At 37.3% G+C, this 25,728-nt stretch overlaps 1 protein-coding gene across 1 annotated transcript; it reads right to left on the bottom strand.

The window, feature by feature from the left end:
• Nucleotides 1–19,992: 19,992 nt before the first annotated feature.
• LOC139180708 (olfactory receptor 10D1B-like) lies at nt 19,993–20,925 on the bottom strand. The gene has a single exon (XM_070782951.1). It carries the CDS (start codon nt 20,923–20,925, stop codon nt 19,993–19,995), a length of 933 nt encoding a protein of 310 aa, XP_070639052.1.
• Nucleotides 20,926–25,728: the final 4,803 nt, after the last annotated feature.

Here is a 25,728-nt window from a genome sequence, read left to right as displayed (position 1 = left end):
TGATTACAAGAACCTGTTTCCTAAGCAAAGCAAGCAATGCCAAAGAACTTAATTCTCTGAGCAGTATCAGGATAAGTGTCCAGTTTTATTCATGGCAGTTGTACCCAATCTAATAGAGGACAGTTGGTGATTAGCAGTTCTGCTAACCATGTGCAATGTTTGCAATTTATCCAGAAGGAGACTTGCCCTACTGTTCTTTCCACTTGGTTATGTCCACCCTTCTCCTCTCTTATTAATCTCATCTTGTCACTTCCTCCTAACTTGGGGTACAACCTTCTGCAGGAGTGTTTCCAATCTGAGTTCACCTACGTCCAGTGAAGAAAGCATCAATGGGATTTCCATATGACTCTGAGCTTTCACTTCCCTGGAGTGCTTCCTCTGCTGCTGCTAAGTCACTTCACTTGTGTCCGACTCTGTGAGACCCCATAGATAGCAGCCCACCAGGCTCTCCCATCCTTGGGATTCTCCAGGCAAGAACACTGGAGTGAGTTGCCATTGCCTTCTCCAGGAGTGCTTCTAGTTGATGTATTTATTACTTGTCCTTATCTTCTTGTACACCAGCCCACATAAGGCTCCACAAGATAAAAGATAAAAGCTTAGATATAAACCCAGGTAACACATTAATTATTGGAAAGAATATTAGACAAAAAAATCCTACTTCTCATTTATCTTGAAACATTGTTCTCAGGTCATTAGGAGATAAAGAAGAGGCTTTTCAGCTCCTTAGCCTTGCTTTATTTCCTTTTTGTCTCGGAAGCACTTGCCAAATGTACACCCTTTGGAATAAAGAGCCTTCAATGCCGATAATGCTCAATACTTCCAATGACTCTCAAAATATACAAATCTGCAGACACAAGTGTTTAAAATCTAAGCCCCTCAAACATTTAAAATAATTTTATCACTCACACCAAGATGAAAAATCTAGAATGAATAAGAAACACACATCTGTTTTTTCTTCTTATAAAGGTAATATATACCCATTATTGTGTGTACTGTGTTCCTTTTGAAAAAAAAATGTATTGGGCTAAAGCTGAAACTCCAATACTTTGGCCACCTCATGCGAAGAGTTGACTCATTGGAAAAGCTCTGATGCTGGGAAGGATTGGGGGCAGGAGGAGAAGGGGACAACAGAGGATGAGATGGCTGGATGGCATCACCAACTTGATGGACATGAGTCTGGGTGAACTCCAGGAGTTGGTGATGGACAGGGAGAACTGGAATGTTGCAATTCATGGGGTCACAAAGAGTCGGACACAACTGAGTGACTGAACTGAACTCATAGTGACTTTACAAAGTTGTGTTAGTTTCTACTGTTCAACAAAGCTATATATATATATATATATATATATATATATATACACACATATATATACATATATATGTATATATACATATACATACATACATACATACAGATATTCCCTCTTTTTTGGATTTCTTTCTCATTTAGGTCACTACAGAGTGCTGAGTAGAGTTCCCTGAGCTACACAGTAGATTCTTATTACCTACCTATTGCATACATATTAATAGTACCAGTCAGTCAGTTTAGTCCCTCAGTCATGTCCGACTCTTTGCGATACTCTTTGTAACCCCATGGACTGCAGCACTCCAGGCCTCCCTGTCCATCATTAGAAAAGACCCTGATGCTGGGAAAGACTGAAGGCAGGAGGAGAAGGGGATAACAGAGGATGAGATAGATGGTTGGACAGCATCAACGAGTCAATGGACATGAGCAACTTTAGGAGATGGTGAAGGACAGGGAAGTCTGGCATGTTGCAGTCAGTGGGCTTGCAAAGAGTTTGACATGACTGAGTGACTGAACAATAACAATGAAAAGACTACAAACAAATCCACACAATTACATTGTAATCAAGTTATCAAAAGTCAAAGATGATTTTCAAAGCAGCAAAGGAAATTCAACTTATATGTTGGAAAAAGTGAAAGTGTTAGTCACTCAGTTGTGTCTGACTTTTTGTGGCCCATGGACTGTAGCTTGCCAGGCTCCTCTGTCCATGAGATTCTTCATGCAAGAATACTCGAGTGGATAGCCATTCCCTTCTCCAGGGGATCTTCCCATCCCAGGGATGGAACACGGGTCTCCTGCATTGCAGGAAGATTTTTTACTAATTGAGCCACCAGGGAAGCCCTATATGATGGAACCTCCATTTAAATATCAGCAGACTTTTTGCAGAACTCAGTAGTTATAATAAAAAAGAAGTCTATATTTAAAAAGAAGAGAGACCGAATTCAACAGCTGACCTTTATACTTAAAGTAACTAGAAAAAGGACAACTGAGGCCCCAAATTAGAAGGCAGGAAATAGTAAAGATTAGATCACAATATATCAATTAGTGAATAAAAAGTAATAAAATCAATGAAACTAAGATCTTTTTGAAAATTGACAAATTGAAAACCCTTTAGCAATAAGCAAATAAGAGGACTCAGATAAAATCAGAAATCAAAGGCAACAATAAAACTGATGCACAGAAATAAAGGTTAGTAAACTTATATGAACATTTGCACACCAAAAAAATGAATAGTCTATAAGAAATGAATAAATTCTTATAAACATACAATCCATTTCATGCAGCCAGCATTGCTGTGATATTAAAGCCAGACAAAGATACTATAAGATTTATAGGCCCAAATTCTTATTCATGTGAAGAATACATAGCATTTATTTGTTGTTCTTCAGTGACTAAGTCATGTCCAGTTCTATGCGACCCCATGGACTGTAGCCCAGCAGGCTCCTTGATCCATGAGATTCTCTAGGCAAGAAAACATGAGTGGGCTACCATGTCCTTCTCTGGGCGACCTTCCTGACCCAGGGATAGAATCTCATTCTTTTGCATTGAAAGCAGATTCTTTACCAAATGAGCCCCCAGGGAAGCTCCAAACACATAATATATGCTCGAATTGTGAGTTTCATGGGATTAAGAATGATCTGATGGCTAACAAACACATGAAAAGATGCTCAACATCACTTATTATCAGAGAAATGCAAATCAAAACCACTATGAGGTACCATTTCACGCCAGTCAGAATGGCTGTGATCGAAAAGTCTACAAGCAATAAATGCTGGAGAGGGTGTGGAGAAAAGGGAACCCTCTTACACTGTTGGTGGGAATGCAAACTAGTACAGCCACTATGGAGAACAGTGTGGAGATTCCTTAAAAAACTGGAAATAAAACTACCTTATGATCCAGCAATCCCACTGCTGGGCATACACTCTGAGGAAACCAGAAGGGAAAGAGACACGTGTACCCCAATGTTCATCGCAGCACTGTTTATAATAGCCAGGACATGGAAGCAACCTAGATGTCCATCAGCAGATGAATGGATAAGAAAGCTGTGGTACATATCCACAATGGAGTATTACTCAGCCATTAAAAAGAATACATTTGAATCAGTTCTAATGAGGTGGATGAAACTGGAGCCTATTATACAGAGTGAAGTAAGCCAGAAGGAAAAACATAAATACAGTATACTAATGCATATATATGGAATTTAGAAAGATGGTAACAATAACCCTGTGTACGAGACAGCAAAAGAGACACTGATGTATAGAACAGTCTTATGGACTCTGTGGGAGAGGAAGAGGGTGGGAAGATTTGGGAGACTGGCATTGAAGCATGTATAATATCATGTATGAAACGAGTCACCAGTCCAGGTTCGATGCACGATACTGGATGCTTGGGGCTGGTGCACTGGGACGACCCAGAGGAATGGTATGGGAAGGGAGGAGGGAGGAGGGTTCAGGATGGGGAACACACGTATACCTGTGGCAGATTCATTTCGATATTTGGCAAAACTAACACAATATTGTAAAGTTTAAAAAGAAAATAAAATTTAAGGAAAAAAAAAAGAATGATCTGAGCTATGTCCGCACCACATATACAAATGGAAAGAATGAGCCTGCATCTGGTTAATTAAGATAAATTTATTGTTCCTGATTTGATAAATTTAGCCCTCTACATTCTCTCTTGAAATTCGTTGTGAGGCTCAAATAGTTTACCCTGCCATGTTGCTTGGGTGAACTTGTTTAAGAATTTCACCTTTCATTATGCACAGGGTAAAGTCTGCTCTGAGCGCAGGGACTGCCTGACAGAATGTGATTTGCAGATTTCACTGTTTTTTTTTTTTCTTTTTTTCTTTTTGCCAGTGGATTACATTTCCAGAACATGCAGCCATTTGAGGCCCTGGCATCAAGCAATCCTTTTTCACTGTTGCATCTCGTCAGCATCAATAACAGCAATTTGAAACTTGTGTAAGGCATATTTATTACTAACACCGTGAGAAAGGTTGATGCTACAAGATTTTGCTTTTCCTTTTAATGCAGTGACTTAGGAGGAATCAGTTTCATTTGGGAGGTGCTGGAGAAATCAGTCTAAATGGCATCTGTGTGTGTAGTCATTAAACGTGTGTGTTGCACTGCTGCTCAGTTTTGCCTTGGGACACTGCAAGAGAGAATTCAGCACCTCATCGTTTTAACAAAATTTCTAAATTGCTTCATTCAGTTCCCAAGGTGATCGATCAATCGACTTTGTCACATTACGAAATTCTCAGTTGAGGGTGGGGAGGTAAAATAATCAGATATTATAATGAGGGCAGGGAGTCTGATCTCTACATGACTGGTGAATGAGGACCTTTGAGATTCATTAACTGAAAATTCTTTTCTCAGAGATTTCTTAATTCAAGGAGTTCTTGTAGGATGATGTAAATGGTAACAAAAGTTACTTTAAATTTCTCACTAAAGGTCATCATGGTGGTAATTTTAAGAAACAAGGACTTTTTCCTGAGTTTTCTTACTGAAATAGTGTTGATCTTCTTCTTCTAAAGTTGAATGCACATTTTCATGAGATACAACAATATATTTACCCTCAAAAATGAAAACATGTCTCAACAAAGATGTATATGCACATGCATAACACTTTCATTTAGAACAGTAGAAAACTGGAAACAAGTGAAATATTCATCAATAAGTGAGTAAATAAATTGCGTTATTTCCATGAGATAGCATATTTCAACAATAAAAAAGACATAAATTCAAATACACATCAGAACAGGGATGAATATCAAAAGCATTATCTTAAGTGAAAAAGTCTAGACACCAAAGAGTTTACATTAGAGATCCCATTCGTATAAAACTATTGAAAAAGCAAAACAAATATATACTGAGAAAAAAGATTAATTCTTACCTGGGATGGACTGTTTGGGGATTGACTACAAAGGGGTGTGAGCAAATTTTTGTCTTTAATAATGGTAGGTACATCTTTAAATTTCACAATCTTCTTATAGTTACTAATGTATTATTTCACATAAAATTTAGAAACAGTAAACTATTATTGGCCAATATCTCCACCCACTGCCATACACATCTGTACTTTGTGGGATGGTTGTTATATACACAGAACTGAAACTTTGTTAAATTTGCTTTTTATTTTTAGTAGTTTCTTGGTAGATTCCCTAGGATTTATCACAAAAATGCTCCTATAGTCAGCAAATACTGAACGTTATTTCCTCCTTTCAAGATGGATGCTTTTATTTCTTTTCCTTTTTGCTCTGGGTGGAGTCCTTAACTCAATACTGAATAAAAACGGTCAAAACAAACATCTTTGCTTTGTTCTTGACATTAGGTAGAAAATGTATTGGTCAAGACATAGAAACCACACAATGATGTGAATAGAGAAATTTTAATATAAACATTTTAAATTGAGGATTAGAGTCACAGGAATTTAGCTCATGAGAACATAAGAAAATTCTAAAGAATATAGGAATAGTAGATATAAGGAGGAATATTCCATCTAGGATGTTACAGAGACTCGAGGAAGGGCACTCCTTCCTGGCATGAGATCCAAACCTCCATGGAGACAGTGTGTCTTTAGAACTTGGGCAATTTTTTTCATCATCCATATTTCTCATGATGCTTATGAGTTCTTTTATCTTTTGAACATATGATATGTAATTAAAGGACATTAATTATGTCCTTGTCTACTAATTCCAGCACTTGTCACTCTTCTGGGTCTTTGTATATTAACTTATTTTACCTTAATTATGGGTCTTATGTTTCAACTTCTTTATGTACCTGGATATTTTTGATTCTGTGATCCAGTTATTTGGGAAAGCTTGCTTCTTTCAAGGCTTGCTATTAAGTTTTATTTGACCTGATCAGCCTTTAATCAACTGATAGTTTTGCTCCACTACTGAGACAAAATCTTCATACCCTACTCAATGCTCTTTGTAACACAAAGGTTTTCTACTCTGGATGGTGGAACTATTTTGTAACAATTCTTAGCTCTAGGGCCCTCATGGGAGTGCCACATTTTGGTATGCTTCTTTAAGGGGTTGGAGCTTGTTCTGACAGGTAGCTATGTGACTTTTGGATCATCTTGATTAATCAAAGCCTCGGTTTCAGACTTCTTTATTATGTGTCTGGAGTATTTTTCCTTGGGCACTAATTCAGCCCCAATTTTGAATGTGACCACTCTTGCATCTCTATCAAACGTCCCATATCATCCCTATTGGAAAGGTCAGAACTTGAATAATTTCAGCTTTGAGTACTTGAAATATTTTTGCTTATAGCTTCTTGCCGGTTATGATTGCTCCAGCATTTTACTTTGCCTTATCTTGGGGAATTTCACAAATTAGTAGTTAGTTATTTATTCAAGAGGACCCTGTGCTGATTTCTGGAGCACTTCTTCTGAATACCTCCTTCCTCTCTATGTTCCACCCCACAAACCCTAGCCATTCTAATATCTCTGAAATCTGAATTCTGTATCATTAGTTTAGCAAGACTTCTATGCAAGTTTTTTAATCACCTTTCCTGTGCCCACGTCCAAAAATTCCACAAAAGGAAAAAACCAGGGTGATCATAAGGCTAATTTGTTCATCTAGTTGGTTATTTTTTTTTCTTGCATTCGTCATAAACTTGTGATTCCTATTAGTATATCAAAAGTGTGGTTTTCACCTTTCTAGTAGTTTAAAGAGGTTGAGCAAGTGTCGCAAGTTCTGTAGCAGTTATTCATTCATAAACAGATACATCTTTTTCCTTTTATTCTGTGTAACATCACTGAGATTATGGTCACTAAAGTTCCATATAATGTCATTGATGCAGTTTTTAATTATTACATTTTTTTTGTATTTTATTTTACTATTCATGTCTTCTGAATATGACCTTTGTCTTTAATAATAAACACATGACCTGCTCTTTTTTTTTTTTTGGTTATACATCTTTTTTTTTTTTTTTTAATTGAAGGATAATTGCTTTACAGAACTTTGTTGTTTTCTGTCAAACCTCCACATGAATTAGCCATAGGTGTACATAAATCCCTTCCCTTTTGAACCTCTTTTCCATCCCTTCCAGAGCTCCTGTTTGAGTTTCCTGAGTCATAGAACGAATTTCCATTGGCTATCTATTTTACATATGGTAATATAAGTTTCCGTATTGCTCTTTCCATATATCTTACCCTCTCGTCCCCTCTCCCCATGTCAATAAGTCTATTCTCTATGTCTGTTTCTCCATTGCTGCCACGTAAACAAATTCTTCAGTGCTATTCTTCTAGATTCAATGTATACGTGTTAGAATATGATAATTAATCTTACTCTTTCTGACTTACTTCACTCTGTATAATAGGTTCTAGATTCATCCACCTCATTAGAACTGACTCAAAGACATTCCTTTTTATGGCTGAGTAACATTCCATTGTGTATATGTACCACAACTTCTTTATCCACTCATCTGTTGGTGGACATCTGGGTTGCTTCCATGTTCTAGCTATTGTAAATAGTGCTGAGGTGAACAGTGGAATACATGTGTATTTTTCAATTTTGGTTTCCTCAGGGTATATGCCTAGCAGTGGGAGTGCTGGGTCATTGCTAGTTTTTTAAGGAATATCCATACCGTCTTCCACAGTAGCTGTTATCAGTGTACATTCCTACCAACAGTGCAAGAGCATTCCCTTTTCTCTACACCCTCTCCAGCATTTATTGTTTGTAGACTTTTTGATGATGGTCATTCTGACCAGTGTGAAGTGGTATCTCATTGTAGTTTTGATTTGCATTTCTCTAATAACTAGCAATGCTTAGCATCTTTTCATGTGTTTGTTATCCATCTGTATGTCTTCTGAGAAATGTCTGTTTAGGTCTTTATCCCACTGTTTGATTGGGTTGTTTGTTTTTCTGATATTGAGTATTTTGGAAATTAATCCTTCATCAGTAGGTTCATTTGTTTTTATTTTCTCCCACTCTAAGGGGTGTCTTTTCACCTTGCTTATAGTTTTCTTTGCTGTGCAAAAGCTTTTAAATTTAATCAGGTCCCACTTGCTTACTTTTGTTTTTATTTCCATTACTCTAGGAGGTGGATCAGAGAGGACCTAGCTTTGACTGATGTCATCAAGTGTTCTGCTTATGTTTTCCTGTAAGAGTTTTATACTTTATAGTCTTACATTTAGGTCTGTAATCCATTTTGAGTTTAACTTTGTGTATGATGTGTTCTAATTTCATTCTTTACACATAGCTGTCCAGTTTTCACAGCACCATTTATTGAAGAGGCTGTGTTTGCCCCATTGTAGAGTCTTGCCTGCTTTGTCAAAAATAAGGTACCCATAGGTGCATGTTTTTTTTTTTTTCTTGATTTTCTATCTTGTTCTATTAGTCTATATTTCTGTTTTAGTGCCAGTACCATCCTGTCTTGATGACTGTAGCTTTGTAATATAATCTGAAGTCAGGGAGGTTGATTCCTCCAGCTCTATTCTTTCTCCAGATTGCTTTGGCTGTTCAGGTCTTTTGTGTTTCAATATGAATTGTGAAATTTTTTTTCTAATTCTGTGAAAAATGTCATTGGTAATTTGATAGGGATTGCATTGAATCTGTAGATTGCATTTGGTAGTATAGTCATTTTCACAATATTGATTCTTCCTCCCTAAGAACATGGATAATCTCTCCATCTGTTTATGTCGTCTTTGAATTCTTTCATTACTGTTTTTTTTAAATTTTCTGTGTACAGCTCTTTTGTCTCCTTAAGTAAGTTTATTCCTAGATATTTTATTCTTTTTGTTGCAATGGTGAATGGGATTGATTCCTTAATTTCTCTTTCTGATTTTTCATTGTTAGTATGTAGAAATGCAAGTAATTTCTGTGTATTAGTTTTGTATCCTGCAACTTTGCTAAATTCATTGACTAGCTCAAGTAATTTTCTGAAACTATCTTTAGGGTTTTCTATATGCAGTATCATGTCATCTGCAAACAGTGAGAGCTTTACTTCTTTTCCAATCTGAATTCCTTTTATTTCTTTTTCCTCTCTTATTGCTGTAGCTAGGACTTCCAGAACTATGTTGAATAAGAGGGGTGAAATTGGGCACCCTTGTCTTGTTCCTGATCTTGTTGCTTCATAGCAGAGTTTTAGAAGGATAGGCATTAGCTCTTCTCTAAATGTTTGCTAGAATTCTCCTGTGAAACCATCTGGTCCTGGGCTTTTGTTTTTTGGGAGAATTTTGATCACAGCTTCAATTTCAGTGCTTGTAATTAGGTTGCTAACTTCTATTTCTTCCTGGTTCAGTTTCTGAAGATTGAACTTTTCTAAGAATCAGTTCATTTCTTCCAGGCTATCTATTTTTTTGGTCATATAGTTGTTCATAATAGTCTCTTATAATGCTTTGTATTCCTGCATTGTCTCTTGTAACCTCTCCTTTTTCATTTCAAATTTTGTTGATTTGATTCTCTTTTTTTCTTGATGAGTCTGGTTAAAGATTTGTCAATTTTGTTTAACTTCTCAAAGAATCAGCTTTCAGTTTTATTGATCTTTAATATTCTTTCTTTCATTTCTTATTCATTTATTTCTCCTCTGATCTTTATGATTTCTTTCCTTCTACTAATTATGTGTGTGTGTGTGTGTGTGTTTTTGGTTGTTGTTATTCTTTTTCAAGTTGTTTTAGATGTAAAGTTTGGTTTTCTAGTCGATGTTTTTCTTGTTTCTTGAGGTAGGATTGAATTCCTATAAACTTCCCTTTTAGAACTGCTTTTGTTGCATCCCAAAATTTTTGAGAGTTCGACTATAAAGAAGGCTGAGATGGTATGGGGAGGGAGGAGGGAGGAGGGAGGAGGGTTCAGGATAGGGAACACATGTATACCTGTGGTGGATTCATTTTGATATTTGCAGAACTAATACAATTATGTAAAGTTTAAAAATAAAAAAATAAAAAAAAAGAGTTGATACTTTTCAACAGTGGTGTTGGAGAAGAGTCTTGAGAATCCCTTGCATTAAAAGGAGATCAAATGAATCCATCCTAAAGGAAATCAGTCCTGAATATTCATTGGACGGAATGATGCTGAAGCTGAAACTCCAATACTTTGGCCACCTGATGTGATGAAATGACTCATTGGAAAAGACCCTGATGCTGGGAAAGATTGAAGGTGGGAGGAGAAGGGGAAGACAGGATGAGATGATTTATGGATCACCGACTCTATGGACATGAGTTTGAATAAGTTCCAGGAGTTGGTGATGGGCATGGAAGCCTGGTGTGCTACAGTCCATGGGGTCACAAAGAGTCAGACATGACTGAGCAACTGAACTGAACTGAACTGATGGGTTTTGAGTTGTGTTTTGATTGTCATTTTTTTCTAGAAATTTTTTGATTTCCATTTTTATTTATTCAGTAACCTATTGGTTACTTAGAAATGTGTTGTTTAATCTCCATGTGTTTGTGTTTTTTACAGTTTTTTTTTTTTCTTGTTATTGATATCTAGTCTCATGGTGTTGTGTTCAGAGAAGATGCTTGATATGATTTCAATTTTCTTAAATTTACTGAGGCTTGATTTGTGACACAAGATGTGGTCTATCCTGGAGAATATTCTATGTGCACTTGAGAAGAAGGTGTATTCTTCTGCATTTGGATGAAATGTCCTGAAGATTTCAATGAGACCCATCTCATCTAATGTATCATTTAAGACTTGCATTTTCTTATTAATTTTCAGTTTTTATGATCTGTACATTGGTGTGAGTGGGATGTTAAAGTCTCCTGCTATTATTGTGTTACTGTCAGATTCTACTTTTATGTCTGTTATTGTTTCTCTTATGTATTGAGGTGCTCCTATGTTGGGTGCATAGATATTTACAATTGTTATGTCTTCCTCTTGGATTGATCCCTTGATCATTACATAGTGTCTTTCCTTATCTCTTGTAATCATCTTTATTTTGAAGTTTATTTTGTTTGATATGAGAATTGATACTCCAGCTTTCTTTTGCCTTCCATTTGCATGGAATATATTTTTCCATCCTCTCACTCTCAGTCTAAATGTGTCTTTAGGTCGAATTGGGTTTCTTGTAGACAGCATATATATGGGTTTTGTTTTTGTATCCATTCAGCCAGTCTGTGTCTTTTCATTGGAGCATTTAATCTATTTATATTTAAAGTAATTATTGATATATATGTTCCTATTGCCATTTTCTTAATTGTGTGGGGTTGATTTTGTAGACCTTTTTTCTTCTCTTGTGTTTCTTGACTATATAATTCCCTTTATTATGTGTTGTAAAGCTGGTTTGGTGGTACTGAATTCTCTTAACTTTTGCTTGTCTGAAAAGCTTTTGATTTCTCCATAAATTTTGGTTCTGGGTTTTTCCCTTTCATTACTTTAAATATATCCTGCCATTGCCTTCTGGCCTGCAGCATTCTGCTGAAAGATCAGGTGTTAAGCATATGGGGTTTCCTTGTATGTTACTTGTTGCTTTTCTCTTGCTTTTAAAATATTCTTCCTTTGTGTTTAGCCTCTGTTAGTTTGATTAATATGTGTGTGGTGTGTTTGTCCTTGAGTTTATCCTATATGGGACTCTTGTGCCTCTTGGTCTTGATTGACTATTTCCTTTTCCATGTTGGGGAAATTTTCAACTATAATCTCTTAAAAAATATTGTCATGTCCTTTCTTTTTCTCTTCTTCTTCTGGGACCCCTATAATTCCAATATTATTGTGTTTGATATTGTTCCAGAGATCTGAGACTATCCTCAGATCTTTTCATTCTTTTCACTTTATTCTCCTCTTAAGAAATTATTTCCACCTTTTATCTTCCAGCTCATTGATTCATTCTTCTGCTTCAGATATTCTGCTATTGATTCCTTCTATAGTACCTTTTAATTTCAACAATTGTGTTGTTTGTGTGCATATGTTTATTCTTTAATTCTTCTAGGCCTTTGTTAATTCAATCTTGCATTTTCTCCATTCTGTTTTCTAGGTTTTTGATCATCTTTACTATCATTATTCTGATTTTTTTTTCAGGTGGTTTGCATATTTCCTCTTCATTTATTTGGAATTCTGTATTTCTAGTTTGTTCCTTCATTTGTGTAGTATTTCTCTGTCTTTTCATTATTTTTTTAACTTATTGTGTTTGAGGTCTCCTTTTCCCAGGCTTCAAGGTTGAATACTTTCTTCCTTTTGTTTTCTGCCTTTCTAAAGTTGGTCCAGTGGTTTGTGTAAGTTTCATATAGGGTGATATTTGTGATGAGGTTTTTTGCGTGTTTGTTTTTCTTCTGATGGAAAAGGCTGAGTGAGGTAGTGAATTTGTCTTCTGATGACTGGGTTTGTACTTTTGTTTTGTTTGCTGTTTAGATGAGGAATCCTGCACAGTGTGCTACTGGTGGTTGGGTGATGCCAGGTCTTTTATTCAAGTGGTTTCCTTAGTGTGAGTTCTCACTGTTTGATTCTCCCCAGTGTTAGTTCTCTGGTAGTCTAGGGTCTTAGAGTCAGTGCTTCCACTCCAAAGGCTCAGGACTTAATCTCTGGCCAGGAACAAAGATTCCACAAATGGTTTGTTATGGCATTAAGTGAGATAAAACAAATACCCAAAAATGATACACCAAAGATGAACTCCAGACAAATGGCAAATACAAAATTAGGCAAGTAATAATGAAAATAATGGAAGATACTCATATACATATATACTAATGAGCAAAGTCAAATCAGTCCAAAAAAAAAAAAATAAAGTACCATAGATTGACCTGGTGAAAAAAAGAAATAAAAAATTATATTTACCAGTTAAGAACAAAGCTAGCTAAAGCACATACTGGAAAACAAAACTAAAGCAATGTGCCAAGTGTGGAATAAAGCAATGAGAACAAAACTAACAAATATGTTGAGAGAAAAGGAAAGAAAGAAAACAAAGAAAGAATAGATATGCAAAGTTAAAGACAGTTAGATGAATAAGATTTACATACATTAAAGTTTAACTGCAAGGGGAAAATAGCAGAAAGGCAAACAAAGGAATAAATGTAGAAAAAATATGATAGGTTTAAAAAATTTAAAAATTACAGTTTTAAAAAAGAGGAAAAAAAGTGTAAGTAGAGGCAAAATAGAAAAAAAAAAAAAAAAAAGGAAAACTCTGCAGAACTGCAAATCCCCAATGTAGAGGCAGAGATTTATAACAACAATAAAAACTGTGACTGAATATACACATATGCATATACACCTGTAAACAAAATTGAGACAGTCCAATAAAAATAAAGTGCAATAGTGCAAAACCAAAAATCATATCTACCAAAACAAAACTAACTAAAGCACAAACTAGAAAACAAAAGTAAAGCAAGATTCCAGTTGGGGAATACAGCAATGAAAATAAAAGTAACATATATGTTGAGAGGAAAGGAAAGAAAGAAAAAAAAGAAAGAATAGATATGCAAAGTTAAAGAAATAGAAAAGAAGATTTTTATACATTAGAGATTAACTGCAAGGGGAATAGTACAGTAGGAAAAGCAAACAAAATAATAAATATAGAAGAAATAATAATAAATTTATAAAGTTAAAATTAAGAAAGAGAAAAGAAAGAAAAAAAGAAAAAGTCCACAGAACTGCAAAAGACCATCGTAGAGGCAGAGGTTTATAATAATAATAATAATAAAAATGTGAGAAGAGAAAAAGAACAAAAAGCTCAAAAGCTTAATCGCACTTCATAGTGTCATAATACCAATAAAGTCGATAACTGCAACAGAGGGGGATAAAAAGAAAAAAAAAAGAAGAAGAAGAAAAAATTCAAAAGAATCTAAAGAACAAGTCAACACATAAGAATAATAAATGTTTTTCTTGAGTCACTAATGGCAGAGTCCTTTCCCTCACTGGGAATCACAGTTCACTTTACCTCCCTAGCATGCCCTCCAACACTGTGCTGACCTCTGGACCTGCTCTGTTGCTGCTGCTAAGTCGCTTCAGTTGTGTCCAACTCTGTGTAACCCCCTAGAAGGCAGCCCACCAGGCTCACCCATCCCTGGGATTCTCCAGGCAAGAACACTGGAGTGGGTTGCCATTTCCTTCTCCAATGCATGAAAGTGAAAAGTGAAAGTGAAGTCGCTCAGTCATGTCCGACTCTTAGGGACCCCATGGACTGCAGCCCACCAGGCTCCCCTGTCCACCGGATTTCCCAGGCAAGAGTACTGGAGTGGGGTGCCATTGCCTTCTCTGGACCTGCTCTGGGGCAGCTCAAATACTAATCTGGTCCTACTCCTATGTGTTCTTACCTCTAATGTTCACAGCTATCAGAACTAGTGTGTTTTCTTTTGTGGGAGCTCTCAATGACCTTTTATATATTCAGACACAGAGTCTGCCTAGATGATCGTGTGGACTTAATCTGAAGCCTGCACAGCTGGTGGGAAGGTTTTGGGTCTTCTTCCTTAGCCACACTGCCCCTGGGTTTCAATTGCTGTTTTATTTCCACCTCTGCACATGGGTTGTCCCCTGGGGTTTGCTCCTGAGGCTGCCCTGTAAGATTTGGGTTTGCTCCTGTGAAGGCCAGGTGTGGAGGTGGTGCAGCTGCTTGGGGGACAGGGGTTCTGGGATCACCAGGTATTCAGGGGAGTTGGCATCTAGGGCAGCAGAAAATATAGTGCTCTAGAAGGGTATGGCAACCAGTATTGACCAATATGCTTTAGTATTATTGCCTGGAGAACCTCCCGGACAGAGAAGCCTGGCAGGCCACAGTCTATCGGATTGTAAAAAGTTGGACACAACCAAAGAAAAGCTGCACACATAGACACTAGGTTTATTTATTTATTTTTGCCTGGGGCGGCACTGCCCCAGTGAGAGTTGAGTGTGAAGATAGTTCAGCTGCTTGCAGGAACCCTGGCGGTGCCAAATGTGCAGGCACACGGACTGCCTCCACCACAGGAGTTACGGCCCTATCAGAGTCTTTTTTTCGAGCCTCTTGTAGCTGGTGATCAGAAGCCTCTTTGACCAGTCTTCCTCTGTAGCTCTGCCCATTCCGGCACTTAAAGGGCTCCCTTGCCTGGGGTCCTTCTCTGTTGTTCGGCACATTAGACACAAAGTGGGGCCCCCCTGGCTAGGGTCCTACTCTGTAGTTCATTGTGTCTGGTGTTTTATGGGCAGCTTCTCTATTGTTCAGCTGCGATGCTGCCCTATGGGGACAGAGAGAGTTTATCATGATGGTTCCACCCCCTACACGTGACTCAGCAGTATCCCCTTGCTTCCATGGCTGCCCTCCACAGCCATCTCCCACCACAGTCTCCTCCCTCACATCCCCTCAATCTGTCTGCAATCAACAGCAGCCTGCTCACCCTGGGATTGCTCCATGATCCCTAAATTCCAGCTCCCAGCTTCTGTACCTTCCATGAGACCTGCATCCCTGTCCAGAGTATGTATGGCTGCATCAAGGGCTGTCTGATTCTTACTCCATTTAGGCTGCCACAGTTAAGCTGTTTCTCTCTTAACCTTAAATGTTTCTCCTCTGACTCAGACAATTGCCCCAGTATGGTGATGGGACCCCTGTTTCAGTTCCCCCACCCACCAAGGGCAGGTCCAGTCTTACTAACACTCCTGTTTTTCTCCCTAGTGTCTTCATCCTACTGAATTTTGCATGATTCTATATATTTTGTCCACTGGTCAAATACTCCTGTCTTCTCTCAGCTGGTGTTTTGCATGCACTTCTGTGTCTGAAGGTGTATTCCTGATGTATCCGTGAAGAGAGATGTACTCCACATCTACCTACTCCTCTGCCATCTTGTTCCTTCCTGACCTTCTTTAATATTCAAAGAAACAGTACAAAAGGAAGGTGATAATTTTCCTATCCAGCTTATTTAAAATCCATTATTTTGTAAGGAACACTATAGAATGTTGTCAAACTTATTATTAGACATACCTGTGTATGATAACTAGCTTTACACCTCCTAAATTTGAGCACTGCTATGCTCTTTTTTAAAGTACTGCCTTAAATGTTGATACCCTAACCATTTAAATGTTGAATAGTAACAATTGTCACTGCACAAAGTAATTATAAGAATTAAATGAAAAAAAAAATAGAGTGGAATATTTAGTATATTAAATGTATTTAATATTAATAAAATTAATATATTTAATAAAATCAGAGATCAGATCAGATCAGTCACTCAGTCATGTCCGACTCTTTGCAGAGTGGAGTATTTAATATATGGATGACAAAGGCCCATATAGTCAAAGCTATGGTTTTTCCTGGAGTCATATATGGATGTGAGAGTTGGACTCTAAAGAAATCTGAGCGCCAAAGAATTGATGCTTTTGAATTGTGGTGTTGGAGAAGACTCTTGAGAGTCCCTTGGACTGCAAGGAGATCCAACCAGTCCATCCTAAAGGAAATCAGTCCTGAGTGTTCATTGGAAGGACTGACATTGAAGCTGAAACTCCAATACTTTGGCCACCTGATACAAAGAACTGACTCATTAGAAAAGACCCTGATGCTGGGAAAGATTGAAAACATGAGGAGTAGGGGATGACAGAGGATGAGATGGTTGGATTAAATCACTGACTAGATGGACATAAATTTGAGCAAGCTCTGGGTGTTGGTGATGAAAAGGGAAGCCTGGCATGCTGCAGTCCATTGGATCACAAAGAGTCGGACACAACTAAGCAACTGAACTGAACTGAGTGGAACTGTTTTAATATATTGGCTGGTAAACAGTAAGTACTTGAAAATGTTACTTGTTTTTAAAATTATCAAATCATGAAATATTGTATATGTATTTTGTTGTATATATATGTGTGTGTGTGTGTGTGTATATATATATATATATATACACACACACATCAATACTAGGTCCTTGATGTAAATGACAAGTAACTCAATATTTTTTTAAATATCTATATTGTCTACTCACTTTGAAAACTCTCAAGTAGCTGATCTCACAGAACTACACAAATTAAAAATCATAGACAAAATTTATGTACTTCTTTCTGCTTCATCATGATTTTACTTATACCCTAATATTTCATATACAATCCACAAAATATCTTGAATTTAGGATATGATATATCCTACCTTCCCTGGTGGCTCAGATGGTAAAGAATCCACCTGCAATGCTGGAGACCTGGGTTCAGTCCCTGGGTTGGGAAGATCCCCTGGAGAAGGAAATGGCTACCTACTCCAGTATTCTTGCCTAGAGAATCCCCATGGACAGAGGATTCTGGCGTGATACAATCAATGGGGTCATAAAGAGTAAGAGATAACTGAGCTACTAAGAACACACATGCACACACAACACCTTCAATGACAGTTCCTCTGATTCAATATGATTTTAAGGATGTTATTTACCCATTCTGGAGTTCAGTTCCTACATCTGGAAAAATGTGAATGATATTCAACATGTTGAGATGTTAATATAGCCAATTAATAATGTATAAAATTTTTAAAGAAAATTTCTTGGCACATAGTCAGAAACTATACCATGTAACTTATTTTGTTCCTTTTCTTTATATAACTGATTCTGAGTCATGATATAATTCTGTCTCACATTGTACTTTTAGAGTTTACCATGCCTCACTTAACAAGCTGTGCTAAATTCCTCTGTTTTAACCAGAACAAGGGCCACAAATAGGTAGGAATCTTTAGTGAAAGGCTAAGAGTAATCTATTGGTTTGGAGCAGGTATTTTAGATAATCCTGGGACTAAGCAACCAAAGACATTTCAAACAGATAGATGATCAATAACAGTGATAGCTGATAGCTTCCAAATGGATGTCTGAGATGAGAGGTGGCAATAGAGTTAGAAGAGTTTGGTTCCAGAGATGTAATTAAGCATGGTCAAGGCACAGAGTAGAATTAATGGAAAACAATGGAGTCTGGAGTAAAGGATCAGGACTATCTCCTTAAAGTCCTGAAACAAAGACAGAAGTGCAGTTCAGGGAAGAATTCCAGTTGGCAATGAAGGCAAACCACCTCATCTAGGAAAGCAAGGTAGGAATGTGGGATCCAAAAATTATTACTGAATGAGTAGAAAACATGACTTCTGCTGTATTTTCTCTTTTTGATAAAAACTCTTTAGGGAACAAGGGCTTGTTCCATTCCAGCTTTATCCCAAGAGCCAGAAGAAGTATCTGCTCTTCTGACTCTCAAGATACTTTATAGATTAGAAATAACTGACAGGGGCTTCCCTGGTGATCCAGTGGTAAAGAATCCACCTGCCAATGCAGGATTCATGGGTTTGATCCCTGATCCAGGAAGAAACCACACACCATGGAGCAACTAAGCCCACAATAAGAGAAATCACCATGAAAGGCCCACACATCCCAACTGGGGAGTAAGTCCCACTCACTGCAACTAGAGAAAACCCCATGGAGCAACAAACACCAGCACAGCCAAAAAATAAATAAGTAAAAGGAATAGCTGACAAATATGTTACTGAGGTTCTGTTTCCTAAAAAAAAAAAAAAAAAAAAAAACTCATCTGGGACTCAGAATTCCTTCTATTCAACAAACAAACTGTTGATTCTATATAGTCAATCCCCAACTAACTCTTGTTTTCTCCTTAACTTTCCTGAACCTACTTTACTTTCAGTGTTGGAAAATGCTTTGCTAAAACTTATCCTGGCATGATGGAAGGATATTTTTGTTAAGTCTAATTTAAAACACAAAGAAATGAGAGCCTGACTTGCTTAGTATAAAATTTCACACAGGAAATATTTTAACCGGGTCTTTAGTGAGCTTCCCTGATGGCTCAGACGGTAAAGGATCTGCTTCCAGTGTAGGAGACACAGTTTTGATCCCTGGGTAGGGAAGATCCCCTGGAGAAAAGAATGGCTACCCATTCCAGTATTCTTGTCTGGAGTTTTCCATGGACAGAGGAGCCTGGTGGGGTGCAGTCCATGGGGTCACAAAGAGTCAGACATGTTTGAGCAACTAACAGTGATAAGAATTAATTTGTTCTACTAAAGATGCTGGAAGGAGCATTTCTGTTAGAAAGAATAAAAGGCACAGGGTTTAAGAGAAATGAGTGGGGCAGGACTAAAGTCACAGCTTTCTGGTAAGCAAAGTATCCAAAACTGTGGAACAATAGCAGCTTAGATTTTGCATGGATTGCTGGTTGTGCTTGGGATTATAAAGACAAACTAAAATTTCTAATACTGAAAAACAAGAGAATTAGTCACCCCTTCACAGACTCCCTCTGGCTACCTTCTTCACATTCTCTTTCATCTACAACTTCAAATCACAGTCAAGGCTTGTTTTCATGTTAAACACCAATAGACAGGCTTTGTGGGTGATACAACACATTGATACCTATGATTCAGTCATTAGGAGACGAAGGTCCTGAGGTCTCACCCAGAAGTCACTTTCCTTTGCACAATTTCTTTTTATTTCAGAAGTCACAGAGTACCACTAGAAGGCATGTGGTTGAAACCTTCCCATTTTTCTACAATCCCTAGACCATCAAATGAGGGCTTATCTGATGCAGGCCTTTGAGAGGTTAATCATATAATCATGTCAGCCAAGATGAGGAAGTGCTAGGGTAAGGGAGAAGGGAACAGGAGAGGATTAGGAGTAGAGGAAGATATAGAGGGAGGGACAGAAGGCCTAGGCATTTTTATTGCCAACTGGGAATAGTAGAATATTCTATTATCCCTCCTGAGTAGGATAATTTATTAGTGACCTGGAGCAATTCACTTCATATCTTCTAATCTTAGCTTCTTCATCTGTGAAAGAGAGCAGAGATAATATCTGTGCAAAGTCCTCTCATAAACAATATGGTATGACCTCTATCACTTCTCATGAATGAGGACCACCTGCTCTAGCACCTTCCTCAGAGAATATTTCACTTCCTTATTTCTCAAGCTGTAGATCAAGGGGTTAAGCATGGGGGTGACAAGGTTATTCAGGACCTGAACAGTTGCATTAAGCCGGGGGTTAGGGGTGGGCTGCAGGTAGATGAGAACCACTGGCATAAAGGAGAGGAGGATGGCAGTGAGGTGGGCACTGCAGGTGGAGAAGGCACGCCATTGGCCTTCAGTCGATTGAATTTGAAGAATGGAGTAAACGATGCAGCTGTAGGAGGTGAGGATGAGAAGGAAGCAGCTGAGGGGCATGAGACCCACACTGATGAATCCCACCATCTCTAGGGCCGAGGTGTCTGCACAAGCCAGCTTTAGCATCACTGGGATATCGCAGAAGTAATAGTCAACCCCACTGGGGCCACAGTAGGGCAATTGGAAGGTGAGTGTAGTTAGAAAGATGGCCTGAATGCACCCAAAAAATGAGGTGCCCATGGCCAGGATGGCACACAGTCTGTGACTCATGATTATTGTGTAGCGCAGAGGGTAACATATGGCAACAAAGCGATCATAGGCCATTACTGTGTACAGGAAACACTCGGTACAACCCAGGAAGTGGTAGAAGAAGAGCTGGGACACGCAACCTGAGTAGGAGATGGCTCGGCTGTTCCCTGCTAGGTAGAAGAGCATCTTGGGAGAACTCACAGAGGGAAAAAATATGTCACACACAGACAGTTTACACAGGAAGAAGTACATGGGAGTGTGCAGCCGAGTGGAGGAGACAATTGCCAGTAGGATGAGCAGGTTCCCCATAAGGGTGAAGAGGTAGAAGGACAGAAACAGGACAAAGAGCATGGTCTCCAGGTCCTCTGTGTGCGGGATACCCAGCAGAATAAACTCAGTCACCTCTGAGGTGTTCCTCATCTGTGTTAGAATGTTGGACTTCAAAATAGAATACAGGTCTCCAAGTGTCAGCACTGATGTCAAACCAAGAAGCTATTTAATAAAGGATAAGCAATTATTTAATTATCTCATTATGTGTCCTTCTAGCAAGTGTAATTTACAAAACAACATTAATAAACTAAATACTTGTAAAGGAACATTATAAATATATAAAGTGACTTTATTGAAATTATTCCATTTAAGTAAAATTATTCCATATGAAAATGCTTAAATTAAAATAATAGCTTTTGACTATTTGCAAGTGTTATGCTAATTTCTTTTATTTTTAAATTTAAGTCTCAGAAACAACCTTATTAAGTGAAAGAAGACATAAGAGCACAGGAGTTTTTAGTAACCTGATTATGTAGCTAGAAAATAACTGATGTGAGATTAAAACTCCTGTCTGATCGCAGAGTCAAACTTCTAACCTTTTTACTGTGAAAGCTCCTAGGAATTTTTATTTAGAGAAGCTGAGACCTGATTTTCATCTTCAAATAATTGAAGAGCTGCTATGTAGATATGGCTGTGTGCTCATCCATAGCAAATGATGTGTACAAAAGTGGAACTAGTAAAAAGTTAGATTTTATTTCAGTATAGGAAAAAATTAACGGTTAAGTTGCCTTATTAAGTGTTGTGTTCTCATCATGATAAGGGTTTGATTATTTGTATGATGATATTCTTTCAGATATGAAGAACTTGCATTCCCAATTTAAATGCAATTATTTCCTACTTGCACCTTTAATATCCTCTGAAATTCTTTGCCTTTATTACTTTGTTCATTTTCTCAAATATATCTGAAGAGGCACAAATTTAACAAGTGATTCTCCTAGTAAGCAGATGGCTTTGATTTAAATATGATAAATCTATATGCCTCTATAACAATAAGAATTATGAATATAGGTATAAAAGTTACAATAACAGCTTGATACCATTCTTAATGTATCTTAATAAAAGATAGACACGTGCCATGGAGAAGGCCAGAATGCCACTGAGCAAGAGTCCTTTAAAATGACAGAAACTCTTTGGGACGCTTTTGTGTTTGGTGTGTAGTTTTTTATTTTTCTTTAAAGCAAGTAGGAACCTGCTATAAAGCACAGGGAGTTCAGGTCGGTGCTCTGTGATGACCTACAGGTGTGGGATGGGAAGATAGGAGGGAGGCTCAAGAGGGGAGGAATATGTGTATGAATCTGATTCATGCCATTATAGAGCAGAAAATAACACAACATGCTTGTAAAATAATTATAATCCAATTTTTAATATAAAAATGAGTTAATTAAAAGAGACAAAACCTGAGTTACGTTAATAGAAATATGTCCAGGCACTACTGAATACTTCATGTACATTAACACCTTTAGTCCTTACTACAATTCTCTGAGGGAGGTAGAGTTAATTCCTGTTTACATTAGGAAACTGAGGCACAAAGAGTTTTAAAAAATTGACCAAGTTCCTACATCTGTTAGGTGGTAGAGTTGGCTCTCCCACAAAGAACAATAGGAACATCTGCTGAGTTACTAATTCTGCCTTTCTAACATTCGTGCAAAATAATAACTTTAAAATAAAGATATGTTTATATTTCTTATTTGTTATCATGTAATTTTATGATCTCTTAATTCTCACAAAATCCTTGTGAAGTAGTGGTAATGAACCCCAATTTCTAAAAAAGAACACTGACATTCAGAGAGCTAGAAACTTTGCTAAAACTAAAAAGTGAAGAGCAAGTCATACTCAAATCTTCTGATTCCAAGTTTAGTGTCCCCCATCCCCCCAAAAAAAGACAATACAGAAGCAAATTGCCCCTTTATGACTGAAAATCCACTCACAGATTCATTCTTATGATTTAGAGAAGTCTTCCAGGCTCCCCCTCAACCATTAATTGTCTTTATTTACTATTCACTGAAACATTTATGGTACTAGATTGTAGCTCCAGAGAGGGAGGTGAGTCTCAATATCATATTATATTTCAATAGGTCCCATAGCTACAGAGAAATTTGATTTCCTGAGGACGATTCCCAAGGGAATATCTCAGATTATGGTGCAACATCAATGAAAATTTTCATCATTAAGAAATACCAGCCTGTTTCTTTATTTCACTTCTATTTATAAGTTCCAATATTCTTTAAGTTTTGCAGATATTTTCCCCACCCAAATGGCCTGAAATGGTCTCACTCAGAAATAAATCCTACCTCTATACTTGGGAGTTGAAGTTTCACTTTTGCAAGTCTGTGCATTTATATTAACACAAAAGCATTTATATAAAATAAGTATTCATATTTTGCTTTATAAGTGCATATGTGGGTGGTAGAAATTGATCAAGAAAATCAAAGAAGACAAAGTCAAGCATGGTTCTTTGAACGCTGATACTTCAAAGACTGATGAATTAAATGTGTATCAGAAGGGAAGGATACTTTTTTCATATGATTCATACATGTGAAAGGTTATACATATGAAAAAAACAAATCCAAGTTTGGAAAGGAAAATCTAGGGTTCACTCTAGGTATTGTGGATGATGCTATAGATTTGTATGTTATCCTCTCCAGGATAAGAGCTGAAACTCTGAATGAGCATGTTGCAGAATTAATACCAACTAACGCCATAGTTCTTCGTCCCTTGGTTTATAGAAATCAAGCATTCCTGAAAAGCAAAAAGAAGATAAGCTGATCTGGCTAAGTCTTCATAAGAAATGGTATATGGCAAAACCAACACAATATTGTAAACTAATTAGCCTCCAATTAAAATAAATAAATTTAAACAAACAAACAAAAGAGATGGTATATCCTTATGATCCTAACCAACATCACAAGAACAGTTGAGTGTAGTGTCTCTTGCACAATTCAGAAAAGGAAACTTTCACAAACATTTCAGTACAAAACTTTATTAATTATTATAATACCTATATTCTCTAAATGTCTCTCATTTTGTCATTGTAAAAAATCATTTATAATAATAAATGTCTAATTTCATCAACAAAAGAGGCTGCAGGGGCAAACACTGGTATTTGCCCTTGTAAGCCATCTTCTTTCCACATTTCATAAACTACAACATCTCAAATGTTATACAACATTTCCAACAATTCCTGAGACACCATTGGCCCATAACAACTAGTCTTAGTGTGCTGATGTAAGAGTGTAGCATCTATCACAAATCATATTATTTTCACATACCAACTAGGCAGCAATCAAGTTATTTTCAAGAGCCTATAGATCTGTCTTCTAGATCTATACAGAGTACATTCTGTCTTCTAGATCTATACAGAGTACATTTTGTATGGGTCTTCATTATATTCTCCTATGTGTTTTGAAGATCACAGAAGTTATATTATGTAATAAAGTGTTTAAGGATCTGTATGACTGACCTAACAAACCCTTCTTAGAATATGAGAAAGCTTAAGGAAGAAGACTTCTGCTCATAAATGCATTTCAGTCCAAATGTATCAGAATATTAACTTTCTCTATTTCTGATTAAATTTCTGAAGCCACTTTCCAGTGGTTTTGGGTACCTTGAATTATCAGGTAACAAAGAAAGTACAGAAGTGAGTGTGTCTGGTTCTCACATTCTAACAGACTTGATTGAATCCATGCTGATTCATGAATTATGAGTATAAACATTGAAATACCCTAAATCCAGCAACAGGAAATAATTTTTCACAAATAATTTATACTAATTAACTTCCTTCAGGTATTAAAATGACCTTCAAAATCCACTTGTAATTCAATTCTCTCTCATCAGCATAAATGCTTGTGAGAAAGAAATTGAAACTATTATTAAGTCAAATAGAATGATAGATTTCATGCTCCTCTTTTGGGAGCCATGGGAGATGTGGGTTGGATCCTAGATTTGGAATATTCCCTGGAGTAAGAAATGGCACTCCACTCCAGTATTATTGCCTGAAAAATTCCATGGGCACAGGAAATTGGTAGGCTACAGTCTATGGGGCCTCAAAGAGTTGGACATGACTGAGCAACTGAGCACACACACACACACACATCCAGTGACAGCATCTTCAACTTGTAACCCTGAGTTGCCTGGATTAGCAACCCATTGACTTGGTAATGGTAAGCCTGACATGACCAGTATATAGAGTAAGTATTCACATATTATTTCTTTTATAAGTGCGTGGGAGGGTGGTAGAAATTGGTCAAGAAAATCAAAGAGGAGAAAGTTAAGCATGGTTCTTTGATACCTCAAAGATGTTGAATTGAATGTGACTCAGAAGGGAAGAATACTTTTTCATATGATTCTTAAATATGAAAAGTTATACATATGTAAGAAATATCCTAGTTTGGAAAGGAAGATCTAGGGTTTGCTCTAGGTATTGTGGCTGATGTGGCTTCTGGTATAGTGCCAGAAGTACGCAATAGATTCACACTTGTTTTCTAGAGTCCAGTCACACATCTAAAACAAGGCAAACTCTAGGATTCTTTAGTATCACCTAACACTAACAACAGAGAAGACAATGGCACCCCACTCCAGTACTCTTGCCTGGAAAATCCCGTGGACGGAGGAGCCTGGTAGGCTACAGTCCATGGGTCGCTAAGAGTCAGACACGACTGAGCGACTTCACTTTCACTTTTCACTTTCATGCATTGGAGAAGGAAATGGCAACCCACTCCAGTGTTCTTGCCTGGAGAATCCCAGGGACAGGGGAGCCTGGGAGGCTACCGTCTATGGGGTCACACAGAGTCGGACACGACTGAAGTGACTTAGCTTAGCGTAACACTAACAAAAAAGGATATTGTAAAAAGACTTAAAGAGAATACATCAGATCAGATCAGATCAGATCAGATC

This window comes from Bos indicus, chromosome 29 (genome assembly GCF_029378745.1).
Source record: "Bos indicus isolate NIAB-ARS_2022 breed Sahiwal x Tharparkar chromosome 29, NIAB-ARS_B.indTharparkar_mat_pri_1.0, whole genome shotgun sequence".
In the NCBI taxonomy this organism is placed as follows: domain Eukaryota; kingdom Metazoa; phylum Chordata; class Mammalia; order Artiodactyla; family Bovidae; genus Bos; species Bos indicus.
Note: the sequence above shows the minus strand (reverse complement) of the source record. Positions and strands in the feature narration are given on the sequence as shown.

Excerpts from the sequence above, each read along its gene's own strand:
- LOC139180708 (XM_070782951.1), bottom strand. The coding sequence starts at position 20,925 with ATGAGGAACACCTCAGAGGTGACTGAGTTTATTCTGCTGGGTATCCCG.